Consider the following 13,359-nt stretch of genomic DNA (forward strand, 5'->3'; position numbering starts at 1 on the left):
GAGCAAATGTTGACTTTTCCTCTGTTTTTACCCAGACTAACAGACTATATCCTACAAGAAGTTTGATTCGCTGCACCAGGAGAAAAACGTCTTCAAATGTTTGGTTTTGATCATTACAACGTCTAGAACATTTACATTTTTAAATGTTATAAAAGTTATACAATATGCTGAGTATACTCCATTTGTCACTACATCTTAATAAACTCCACGTTCTCCTACAACTCGTCTACCTGGTTCAACTCTTCCATGTTTTTCTGTCTGGGTCTTCCAGGGTTGGAACTGGCCAATCAGAGGAGAGACTCCCAGACACCTTCAGCCAATAAGGAGCCAGCGCTTCCTCTGACCCTTCAGAGCCTCAGAGAGGAATTCCTGTTGATGCTGATGTGGAAAAGTCTGCTCACTGAGTCATGCAGCCCGAGTGTGTGAGTGTGTGTGTGTGTGTGTGTGTGTGTGTGTGTGTGTGTGTGTGTGTGTGTGTGTCATCTGGTGTATAAACACCACACCCTGTCCAGTCCTGGATCATAACGGAGCTGCTGCGTGTCTGAAGGTAAGAACTCATCTCTTCACGTCGTTTCAGGTTTTAGTTTTCGGTTCTTCGGTCTGAAGGAACCAGACTTTCCTTCTGAACATCACAGCAGCAGAGAGAAGTTGCTTTGTGAACTTGTTGACTTTTAACTCTGAAAATCTAAGCTTCTGCTGAAAACCTTCAAAATAAGAGCATGAGCCATCTCTTCTCACCAACATGAAGGATCTAATCTGAAGCTAAATGAATCCATCTCTCCGTTATTACGGCTCACAGCAGGAATATCCTCAGAGGCTGACAGAGAGGAGACTCCAGAGGGGTGCGCCTCCAGCCCGTGAACTCTGACCTCATCAGACGTCCAGATAAAAACAGCAGTTAAAAATGTGGACTGGCCCTTTAACAGCCTGGTTACTAAGTGATGAAGGTTGTAGTTACCTGGTCAAAGGTGGATGAAGCTCTTCTAATGCCGACTTAACGAACCTTCAACGCCGGTCAGATCGCCGAGCGACGCCGCAGTTACGCAACCAGCCGCGCATTCCTGCAGCTCTGAGCGCGTCTCCTTATCTGCAGACGCGCCTTCAGGAAGGCTCGGCCCGGTCAATAAATCAAACACACCCCGCTGGTTCAGGGTTCACGGGCCGGACTCTGGAACCGACTGATCTCCTGATTAATCCGATTCCTCTGGAAGATCACGATGACCCGGATGTTCATCACCTCCATCACGTGTTTTTATTTAAAAATAACATGGAAAATGTGCAAAAATATGTAAATGACATGAGAAAAAACGAACAGGAAAAGTAAGTACAAACATCTGGCCAAGTTCAGTGAACCGAATCCAGAGTTAGCAGTTAGCAGCTAGCAGTTAGCAGCTAGCAGTGACCAGTTAGCAGCAGTGACCAGTTAGCAGCTAGCAGTTAGAAGTGAGCAGTTAGCAGTGAGCGGACGACGCATCAGAGGAAACGGCTAACGCAGTAGGAGGAGTCTGATTCCAACATGGCGACACCCGCAGCATCGCTAACCAACGTCGCTACAAGCTAGCATGACTTTGAATCTGTTCAGGTCAGAGCTGCAGGCGCTACCTGATGAACACCGCAGCTTCCTGCTGCTGCTGAGCGGATATATTGAATCATGAAGTTATGAAAAATCGGAACTGCAGGTGGTTTGAGTTGCTCAAAGCTTTCCAGGAAAATCCAACTTCAGAAACTATTCCAGCTGATTTTTCCAACTGGAATGTCAGAATTTCCCAGTTGATGCTACACAGCTAAAGCTGGAAAACATCCAAAGATCCAAAGGGAAATATCAACGGAACATCAAGTGGCTACAGTGGAGACCGGTCCAAGGTCCAAAAGGCAGAACCAGAACCAGAGAAAATCTGGTGGAAGGAAAATCAATGAAGATCAGAAAGTAGAAAACTGAACATAAAATGAACTAAACCTGGACAAAGAGCTAACAGACAGAAAACAGGAAGTAAACACAATAAGAAGTATCAGGCTTACCAAAATAAAACAGAAAACTAAAAGCTATGATTCAAAGTTTATGAGACTTTGCAAAATAACAGAAGTCCAACATGTGAGGACACGGCGTCCCCCAGGAAGGACACGGTGTCTCTGAGTCAGGATGCCAGACCAGAACCGCTGGGTTCTGCCAACAGGAAGTTCTTCTGCTAACAGGAAGTGCCTGTTGTGTCCTGCAGGTGGATCCATCATGGCGCTGGTGTCGGAGTTCCTGGGTCAGCTGACGTTGTCTTATGGGGGGGTGAGTCTCCCGGTCCACTGAGCCCCAGCAGGGGGCGCTCTGCTCTATCACTCTACAATTATTAGCCATTGGTGACACATTTCTGTTTTTATCAGCCACTTTAACAATGAACTCTGATTCTATCATTTATAAAAAATAAACAAATAAAATGTGAAAGAGAGAGAGAGAAACAGAGAGAGAGAGAAAGAAAGAGAGAGAAACAGAGAGGTTTAAAATTCCTTTATTTTACATTCCTATTGTCAAAACCACAATAAAAAAAACAACAAAAAAACCCCCCAAAAAAACACACAAACAAATCAAAAAGAAATTATCAACTCAACAGAAAAGGAAAAACTAAAAACTCTTCATCCAATGTACATAGCACATCCTTAATACCCCATTTGCACAGAAAACCCTCCATGTCTTTTGTTAACTTAAAAAACTCAAATTCTACACGAATCCGAGCAACCAACAATCTCTTAAACAAAACACATGCATCATCCGTTTGCTGACTGTTCTTTTTGTTCCTCCTTGATAGCCATATTGCCAATTTCGCAGTTCCTGAAAGAAAATTCAAAAGAATGTGAATGGACTTCTTTCTCACACAATACCGGGGGCCATAAATAAAAATACAAGTTGAAAACAATTCCCCAAAACCATCAAACAACTGACTTAAAAGATCAAACAGAGACTTCAACCTCACACACTCGACAAATAAATGAAACAATGTTTCGTCTTGAGAACAAAAACAACAAGAAACACTAATGCCAGGATCAAGGTGCGCCAGATACCTGTTCGTAGCTATGGCCCCATGCACAATCCTCCACTGGAGGTCACCCACCCGTTTTTCAACAGGGGGTTTGTACAGGGACCGCCAACAGCCTCCCGTGGTAGAGCCGGAGTCAAAAAACTCAGTCCACTTCGACACCTTCACTCCCGCCAGAGAGCGTAAATTCAGAACCTTCACACAAGTACAATACAAAGCCTTCTTTTCCAGATTTTCAAAACGCCCCAACGGGGTGTCTCGGATAGACAACAATAAACTTGTATCGTTCTGCCACTGATCTGCCGCAGGAGAGACGATCAGGGAAGGAAAACTGTACTCACATTCATCATCCCATTGGTCAGACAGAGTACCGTTAACAGCAAACGCTCTAAGAAAACCTGGCAAGGACGCACACGCCTCGTCTTTCAACTTTGAAACAAGTCTGGTAGACCTTATGTTCAACCTCTCCATTAAAACGTCCACAGACAGCTTCAATAAATGTCCCAACTTCACACAACCCACTTCTATCATCCTAGATCGTAGCGTAACGGATGAGAGGAGTTGTGACGACAGAAAAACGTTTTCAGACAAAGGCTCTTCAAAAAGCCACATCCCAGGTGATATTTGAGTCTCTCTCTCAAACGTGAGAGTCTTCCACGCGTTTATCACTGATTGATAAAAAGGAGTAAGTCCAGTCAAGTCCACAGATCCTTGCTTCAGTAAGAAAAGATGTTTATCGTACCCCATCCTTCCTGCTTTCTGTAGCAAAAGACGTGCCGTATCCAGCCATGGCGTTCCAACTCCATACAGCATCTTCTGGAGACTTTGCAGCCTGAAGGCCGCAATCCGTGACGTGATGTCTATGAGTCCTTGTCCTCCTTCTTCCACGGGTAGATACAAAGCCGCAGCCCTCACCCAATGGCATCCGGACCAGAAAAAATCCACTATAGTCTTTTGGAGTCTTTGTATAAGAGAGGCTGGCGGTGTCAACACAGTCAATTTATGCCAAAGGGCCAAAGCAACCAAGTTATTGACCACCAACACTCTTCCCCTATAGGATAACTGAGGTAGCAGCCATTTCCATTTAGATAATCTGGCACACACTCTCTCCATGACACCCTCCCAATTTTTATTCAAAGCAGTCTCTGTTCCCAAAAAAACCCCCAAAAACTTAAAACCCCGATCCACCCAGTGCATATTCCCAGGCAATATAGGGAGAGTTTTATTTTCCCATAAACCAACTTTAACTGCAGAACTCTTCTCCCAGTTAACTTTAGCCGAAGAAGCTTTCTCATATAACTCCAAACAACACTGAAGACTCAAAATATCATTCTGATCCCGAATAAAAATATTTATATCATCGGCATAAGCAGAGACTACTAAACCTGAACTATGTGACAAACCTGGAAGAACAAGACCATTAAGAGTAGAACGAAGCCTATGCAAAAAAGGTTCAACTATAATAGAGTATAGTTGACCAGATATAGGACAACCTTGTCTAATCCCCCGTTGAAGTTTCACAGGACGACTTAAACCACCCCCCACTTTAACAACACAAGCTGCTTCATTGTATAATAACCCCAGCAAGGACAAAAAACCCTCACCGAAACCAAACGCTCTTAAAGTAGAAAAAAGAAAAACATGATCTACCCTATCAAAAGCTTTTTCCTGATCCAATGAAATAATTCTTACATCAGTTCCATATATTCTACAAATATCAAACAAGTCTCTCAAAAGAAAAAGATTATCCTTAATTGATCTGTCAGGTACACAATATGATTGATCTTTATGTATAATAAATTCAAGAACATTTTTCAGTCTGTTGGAAAGCACTTTAGAAAATAATTTGTAGTCCACACACAGGAGAGAGACCAGCCTCCAGTTCTTCAATAAAGTCAAATCTCCTTTTTTTGGAATCAAGGAAAGAACAGCTTTCCGACAGGATGACGGCAAAAAACCCGTTGACACGCACTCTTGTAGCACCTCCCACAAGTCTTCCCCCAGCAACCTCCAGAAATGTTTATAAAAATCCGCAGGTAAACCATCTATTCCTGGACTCTTTCCAGAACCCATTTGTCCGACTGCAGCTGTCAGTTCCTCCATCGAGACTCCAACATCCAGAATTTCCCGATCCGTAGCGGCAAGTTGCGGGAGACCATCCAACAAAGTTTCCATGGATCCTCCGTCACATGTCTGTTTCTTGTACAGGTCGCCGTAAAAAGCCACGGCGTGTTCTTTCATAGCACCAGGATCAGCAGTCAGCGTTCCATCAGCAAGTTGGAGGCAACTCATCTGTTTTGCCCTGTTGGTGCTCCTCTCCAAATTAAAGAAGAAAGATGTAGGGGCATCCATCTCTGTCACTGAAATAAACCGTGATCGAATCAAAGCCCCTTTAGCCCTTTCATGTAAATAACAACTTAACTGATCCCTCTTAACCCTCAGCTGACTATCAGCATTATTAGACACATTAGTTTCCAACACTTTTATCTCATTTTCTAATTTCTGAATCACTTTTTTAATTTTTGATGTAGAATAACTTGTATATTGTTGACAAAAAACTCTTATCTGAGCCTTCCCAACCTCCCACCACTCGGTTAATGACACAAATTCTAACTTTCTCATTTTCCAAATATACCAGAAGTCACTAAACTTTTGACAAAAGAGATTATCTTTAAGTAATTTCGTATTAAAATGCCAATGCGATTTACATCTAATGTTACTTGAGCAAAGAAAATCTAGATAGACTAGATGATGATCAGAAAAACCAACCGGAGAAATAAAACAATTTAACAATCTATTTCTATCCGTATCTAAAATATAAAAACGATCCAAACGAGCCCCACACACTATCCCGCCCGTCATTTTCACCCAGGTGTGCTGTACATCCTGGGGGTGTTTGGTCCTCCAAGCATCAACTAAACCCACCTCTACCATCATCTCCATTAATCTAGAAGACGATGGAGGATGAGGTTCTTCCCCTGTTCTATCATTTAAAAAACTCGTAGTACAGTTCCAGTCTCCCCCCAACACCACACACTCATTTTGATTAGACTGCTGCAGAAAACTATGAATATCTTTAAAAATTTTAAGCCTTTGATCCCCTTGATTTGGTGCATAAACATTCATAAAACAGAAAAGGTTTTTTTTTATTTCCACTCTAATCACCAGGACCCTTCCTGGAACTAACTCAGAATGAGAAATAACATTAATGTCCAAAGCTGGTGAGAATAAAACTGCTACACCAGCAGATAATCTTGTGCCATGAGACAAAAAATATTTCCCTTTCCAACTCAGCCCCCACTCCACCTCATTTTCATGGTCTGTATGTGTCTCTTGTAGAAAAACAACATCAAGTTTCTTTTGCCTAATCGTCTCCAGAACAACCATCTTTTTAAGTGGATCCCTCCCACCATTGATATTTAAAGTCCCCACCCTGATATTACTCATACAAATAGAAAAGAGAGGCAGATCAGACAGAGACAGTAGAAAGAAAGAAAATCACCCAGTAAACTTTAATCATTATCTCATCTCTGACTCTTCAGTCGCTTTGAACCTTTCGCTGTTTTTGCTGACACCTGTCTCCTGACACTTGTCAGGTGTTTTTTTAACCGGAAACGTTTCTTTTCATCTAACATTTCAAACCCAACCACTTTCCGAACCACTAATACACTCTTGATAAATTTTTCTGCATCAGAAAAATAGTCAAGGACCTTAACTTGTTTTCCAAATGTTTCATCCAAAAATTCATTAATTTCCTCCAGAGTGTACAAATCGCCACTAGATGTTTGTGAATCTGCGATTGAGACACTGTCTGAGTCGCTGTCGTACTCCATGTCTTCTACCTGTGCAGGTGGCGCAGCAGACTGGACCCCTGCAGCGCCACCTTCAGGCAACACCACAGCCTCTGCAGCGCCACCCTCAGGCAACGCTACAGCCTCTGCAGCGCCACCTTCAGGCAACGCTACAGCCTCTGCAACAACACAACCAACCAGTTGATCTGTTTCTACCTCCAGATTACTCCCCTCTGAGGAGTCCTTAGGAACACCGGTTCCAGTTTTTTCAGTATCCTCCTGTACAAAATGTTTATTCAAACCACTGCTTCCCTCTCCTGCATCAAAGCTAGCGGGCGGAGGAGCCCCGCCCTCAGCTGACGGAGGAAACGCCCCTCCCTCAGCTGACGGAGGAAACGCCCCGCCCTCAGCGGGCGGAGGAGCCCCGCCCTCAGCTGACGGAGGAAACGCCCCGCCCTCAGCGGGCGGAGGAAACACCCCGCCCTCAGCTGACGGAGGAAACGCCCCGCCCTCAGCGGGTGGAGGAAACACCCCGCCCTCAGCTGACGGAGGAAACGCCCCGCCCTCAGCGGGCGGAGGAAACACCCCGCCCTCAGCTGACGGAGGAAACGCCCCGCCCTCAGCTGACGGAGGAAACGCCCCGCCCTCAGCGGGTGGAGGAGCCCCGACCACCCGCGACTCCTCTGCACTGCCGCTCACTGCAACCTGAGCTTCCTGATGTTTATGCGGGCAAGAAGAACGCTTATGTCCAACATCCCCACACTCAAAGCATTTCATACTCCCAGAACTCGCATAAACCATATAAGATCCTTCTTCATATTTCACTCTGAAAGAAACTTCTAGCGTCTGTGTAGCAGAGTTTAAGAACATAAAAACCTGCCTCCTGAAAGACTGAACGTGTTTCAGCTTATCATGTTTACATCCCAAACCAACAGTTTTAAAACCACTCGCCAGTTTCCCAAAGCGCTGGAGCTCCTTCTCCAACAAAGCATTAGGAATGAACGGCGGCACGCCCGAGACAATAACCCGGGTGGAGGGCACCGCAAGCGGCGACACCTGCAGGTACTCCCCGCCTACTGTCACCCCGCTGACAATCAACTGGTTCACAAAGCGCTCTTCTCTTAAAAATATCACTACTCCCTTATTCATTCTGGAAGCATAAATTAAATTGCTGTGACCAACTAGATCACCAACTGTCAACAGAACCGTTTCAACTGGGATTATCGGATCAGGTTGGACCCGAATCCCATTTCTCAAAGAGAGGGGCGGCGGCTCTGGAGACGCCATCCCCACAAACAAACAGCGCTACAAGCGCTGAAAACCAAAAACCAGAACCAGAACCAGAACCCAAGACTTAGAACCAAAGCAAGTAAAGAATATTAGAAACCAACAAATACATGAAAGAAAAAAAGTCAAAAAAGAAAAACGATTGAGACACTTTCACTCTCCCAAACTCACCACCCGCAGACTCACCACCACCACTCCCAGAGAGAGGGAGAGAGACAGAGAGAGAGAGAGAGACAGAGACAGAGTGAGAGAGAAAGAGAGAGAAACAGAGCGAGAGAAACAGAGCGAGAGAGACAGAGCGAGAGAGACAGAGAGAGAGAAACAGAGACAGAGAGAGAGAAACAGAGAGAGAGAGACAGAGAGAGAGAGAGCGGTTTAGGTTGGTCAGTGAACAGGTTTCGGTGAGAGGCATGGAGGTGGAAGCATTATGCTCAGGGCTGAATGTTTGTCTATGGAAGGGGCGTGGCTACACACCTGAGGGGGTGTGACTCACCTGTACGGTGGCATCCAATCAGAGCAGCGTTTGTTGCTAAATCAGACAGGAAAAAGAAAAAACTTGCAGAATGCACAGGAACCGGACCGGACCGGTTCGGTTCCTCTGAATGCAGCAGCTGCTGCCGATTACATTCCAGCTCAGACTCGGACTCGGTTCTGACCCGTTTTAACCCAGGATGCGTCTGCAGCCAGTTCCATCCCAGCAGGTGGTTCTGAAGGTTTCTAGATCTGGTCCAGAACCGATTCAGGTTCTGAAGGTTCTGCTTCCTCTGCCTGCAGGAGGAAGAGCCCAAATTCCCCACCGTGGTTCCGGTCCGAGACTTTGACCCGGCCCGGGACGCCGCCCGGATCGAGACGGCCATCAAGACCAAAGGTGAGGGTTCGGATCCCGAGGAGCCCAGGAGCCAGGCAGGGACCAGTCTGACCTCTGACCTTTCCTCCCAGGCGTGGATGAACAGACCATCATCGACATCCTGACCCGGCGGAGCGCCGAGCAGCGCCGGGAGGTCGCCTTCGAGTACGAGCGCATCGCCAAGAAGGTCAGAACCCGGTTCCTCCGGTCCAGGTTCTGTGGAACCGGAGCAGAGTCAGAACCACGGTGGATGTGGACCGAGATCTATGAAACCCCATAGATCTACCTCAGATAGATCTGTAAAGTGTGTCTTGATATTTATTATTAGTTTTATTCGCTCTATGAGAAACTCAAAGCATGAAAAGAAAAATGTTGGAACGGAGAAACATTCAGGCAGGATGACCATCCTGGAAATTTAAGTTCAATTTAAGACTTTAAAAGAGAAATGTAGCTTTTATTTTATTTCAGGATTAAAATCAGCCCAAAATAATGATCAACGGAATAAAATGAAAATCATACCAGCTCGCCTTCAGTTACGTTTTCATTTCATTTTCAAATTCAATCATTAATTTAAATCAACTTACCGGTAAACATAATTAAAATATGCAAATAAATAACTGAACAAGCATTCTAACGTCTGTATTTCATAGGAAAACTTGTTCATTTAACTGTACAGTTACGTTCAAAAACGCTGCATCTGGTTAGCATAGCCGCCTGAAATGAGTCAAAAATACTGCAAATAGAAATAAATCATGTAGCCGAATCCAGGAGCATGTTTTCAAATGAATTATTATAGTTAAATTAAACTCCAAATCTGAAAACAACCCTTCTAAGAATGGAGTTCCACAGTGGCCATAACAGCGTCACAAAAAACGGATTTAAACAGGTAAACAAAGTCAAATATTGCTATAAATGGAAACATGCCAAGCTTACCGCTCAGTAAAGGCCTGGAGACGTTTGGAAGATCAATCAGTGGTAAACTGATCAGGCCAATCAGGGAAGGACTTACTGATCATGTGAAGTTATTCATGTCTCCCTCTGGTGGTTGCAGAAGGAACTGAATATGTCAGTATGAATGTATCTGTTGTGCAGGACCTGAGTGTTGCCCTGAAGGGGGCGCTGTCCGGCGCTCTGGAGGCCCTGCTGCTGGGCCTGATGAAGAGCACGGCCCAGTATGACGCCTCGGAGCTCAAAGCCTCCATGAAGGTCAGAGCTAACTGCCAGCAGCGGCAGCGCCACCTGCTGGTCACTGCAGGAAGCTCAGCCCGCTGCAGAGGGATCGCCGGCCTGACCCGGTTCTGTTTGGTTCTGGATCTGTGCAGGGCCTGGGGACCGACGAGGAGACGCTGATCGAACTGGTCTGCTCCAGGAACAACGAGGAGCTGGCAGAGATCAAGAAGGCTTACAGAGAGAGTGAGTGACAGAGACGGACAGGAAGAAGGTTCCTGGACTGCCAGAACCTTCTGGACCAGGTTCTGATCGGGTTTACTCTGACGTTCAGTTCTCTTTATTTTGGTCTCTGCAGTGTTTAAGAAGGAGGTGGAGAAGGACATCTCAGGAGACACATCGGGAAATTTTGCCAAGCTGCTGCTGGCTCTGGTCCAGGTACCACAGAACCAGAACCGGGTCTCTGCTCCAAGTCTTCATGCAGAACCGATTGGACCAAAATGGACTGGACTGGACCAGACTGAGTAGAATACTCTGACTTAAATCCTGATGGTTAATCTTTTTAAAGTCAGCTGGAAGATCTGACTGTTGGTTCTGATCCGGTTACTGTAAACCAGCAGAACCTATACCAAGTAATTAGATTAGTTACCATGACAATGCAGGTAATACACACTCTACATCATGATGTCACCAGGTGACTGAACTCAATGTTTAGATAACGGCCAAAACTTTCTCCATCTGAACAGAAACTGAGGTTATTAAAGAGGACGATCAGTCAGTTTATAGGTCAGGATGACCTTTGACCTGAACCTTCAGGGCTCCATAAAAATCTTCTAGCAGCTGCAGAACATTTCCAGGACCAGAGACTAAAGTCTCAGATCAGAGAAACTCATCCAGGCTTTAGTTTCTCTCTAGTGGCTTTGATTCCTGCAGCAGGTCTGACTGGCAACCCAACGGTTCAGAACCTGCTGCAGGAGTTCTGACTAGAACCAGGACCATAGAGAACTTTGACCTGCCTTCTGGCTGAAATGTGACCAGAACTAGTGAACCTCTGAACGTTTCCTTCCGCCTCCAGACCAAAAGAGACGAGCCGAGCAACGTGGTGGACTACCAGAAGATCGACGACGACGCCAGAGTGAGTACGCTTCAGAACCGGGTCAGAAATGTTCACTTGTTAGTTCTCGCAGCCTCAGGTGCCCGACTACCCATGTTGTCTATTTTCTTCTTCTTTACGACTCCGAGTCCGACTCGTTTGGACTCTGGGTCCGGCTCATTCCGGACTTTTGTTCTGACTCGAGCTCCGAGTCATTATCATGATTTCTGGTGTTTATTTAAAAAGCGACTCAGTTCATATTGTTTAGGTTCTGATGGGTCGGGCTTGGTGTTTGGACCTCTAACTTTAGAGTTGTGTTCTGACCCGGTTTACCGGCGGTTCCGTGCTCAGGTTCTGTACGAGGCCGGGGTGAAGAAGAAGGGGACAGACGTTGGCTCCTGGATCTCCATCATGTCCCAGAGGAGCATCCCTCACCTGCAGAAAGGTACCGAGGAGTTCAGTCAGACTGACGGGTTCTGGCCCGGTTCGGCCTGCTGCGGGTCCGGGCCGGCTCTGTTGGGTCACCATGGTAACTGTCCTCCGTCCTGTGTGCCAGTGTTTGAGCGCTATAAGAGCTACAGTCCATACGACATGAAGGAGAGCATCAGGAAGGAGGTGAAGGGAGACCTGGAGAAGTCCTTCCTCACTCTGGGTATGTTCCATCCTCAGGTCCAATCAGAACCCACCAGAACCTCCTAACTGACTCTGCTTTCCTCTCAGTGGAGTGCTTCGAGAACCGGCAGCTGTATTTTGCCAACAAACTCTACGAAGCCATGAAGGTAACCAGAACCACCGTGTGCCTCTGGTTGGGTTTCTGGGCCCTGGTTCTGATCCGTGGTCGGGTTTTGACCTGCTGTCTGTCCCTTCAGAGTAAAGGAGCCAAGGAGAAGGTGGTGACCCGGATCCTGGTGTCCCGCTGCGAAGTGGACCTGATGAGGATCAGAACCGAGTTCAAGAGGCAGCACAAGAAGTCTCTGTACCAGACCATTGCTGTGAGTCACTGCAGTGTCCCACGCAGGCCGAGACCCTGAACGCACCACAAGCTTCAGGGTCTGACCCCAAACCAGCATTTCAGGAAAATATGCTGCATCTGTTTCCACGGTAACCGATATCGGATCTGCTTCCATGGTAACTGCTGATAGCAGACCCTGTTGGACCACAGGAAGTAGTAACTCTGCTCTCTGGTTCAGATCTGAGGAATCCTTCAGTCGGTTCTGATCCGTTCAGTCGGTTCTGATCCGTACAGTCGGTTCTGGATCAGCCTCAGGAAAACGGTTTTCATCTTTATGAAACCTAAAAATGAATCAGCTTCTTCACTCCCAGAGTTCCCAGTGGTCAGAGTTAATGGTCACAGTGTGATTCCCAGTAGACAGCAGATTCAGTCCCATGTGGATGAAATCTGGATCCTGGTTCTGATTCTGACTGAGACCCGGTTCTGTTGCAGGAACACACCAAAGGAGACTACCAGAAGGCTCTGCTGAGTCTGTGTGGAGGAGACGACTGAAAGGACCGCGTTTCCCAGCAGGCACCGGGGCGCAGCCGGTCATGTGACCTGTTGACCTTTGATTCGGTTTCTGCAATAAAAAAAGTCTGAAAAGCTGTTGAGGAGAGTCTGGTTTCTGAACGGCAGGGGGCAGCAGAGGCTCAGCAGGCAGAACTGAAACCAAACAAACATCTTTGTTTTTATTCTGACATTTTAATGTTTGAATTTAGGAACAAACTATAAACCTTAGAAACAGAAGAAACGTTTCACCTGATGGTTACAAATATCACAGCTAACTGTTTGGTTCTAAACTAAATATTTAGTTTTAAGCTTTATATGCAATTAGACATAACCAAATATTTAGATTGAGGCGGAATATTTAGCATGCTAAATATTTAGCTTCCAACTAGACTTTAGATCTTCAGATCGGAGCAAAGTTTGGAAACTAAATATTTAACTTTCTAACTGAATGTTTAGTTTGACTCTAAATATTTAGGTTGCAGTTAATAAACCCAAATTATTGATGTTAATGTTTGATTAAAACCCATAATCCTCACATGTCGGTTTGGTCGGAACCGGTAGTCCTACAGGTGGTGGCAGCAGTTGGATGTGGGCCCGGCCCAGACCGCGCCCCCTTCAGGTGAGATAAGGAAACACACCACCCTGAT

The 13,359-nt window shown here is 45.9% G+C and overlaps 2 protein-coding genes across 2 annotated transcripts in view; one reads left to right on the forward strand and one right to left on the reverse strand.

Annotated features, from left to right (window-relative positions):
• Nucleotides 1-1,319, reverse strand: part of cngb1a (cyclic nucleotide gated channel subunit beta 1a) — a 33,851-nt gene extending 32,532 nt beyond the window's left edge. The window contains exon 1 of the mRNA XM_032561657.1: nucleotides 959-1,319. The gene's annotated coding sequence lies outside the window, so the exon portion shown is untranslated. The remainder of the gene's footprint in view (nucleotides 1-958) is intronic.
• Nucleotides 439-12,811, forward strand: LOC116719218 (annexin A2-like). The gene is made up of 13 exons (XM_032561696.1): nucleotides 439-547; nucleotides 2,217-2,278; nucleotides 8,876-8,969; nucleotides 9,041-9,135; nucleotides 10,041-10,154; nucleotides 10,271-10,361; nucleotides 10,474-10,553; nucleotides 11,191-11,250; nucleotides 11,560-11,653; nucleotides 11,765-11,860; nucleotides 11,929-11,987; nucleotides 12,078-12,200; nucleotides 12,653-12,811. Exons 2-13 carry the CDS (start codon nucleotides 2,228-2,230, stop codon nucleotides 12,710-12,712), a joined length of 1,017 nt encoding a protein of 338 aa, XP_032417587.1. The 5' UTR covers nucleotides 439-547; nucleotides 2,217-2,227; the 3' UTR covers nucleotides 12,713-12,811.
• Nucleotides 12,812-13,359: the final 548 nt, after the last annotated feature.

The sequence above is a fragment of the Xiphophorus hellerii genome, chromosome 4 (genome assembly GCF_003331165.1).
Source record: "Xiphophorus hellerii strain 12219 chromosome 4, Xiphophorus_hellerii-4.1, whole genome shotgun sequence".
Lineage (NCBI taxonomy): Eukaryota > Metazoa > Chordata > Actinopteri > Cyprinodontiformes > Poeciliidae > Xiphophorus > Xiphophorus hellerii.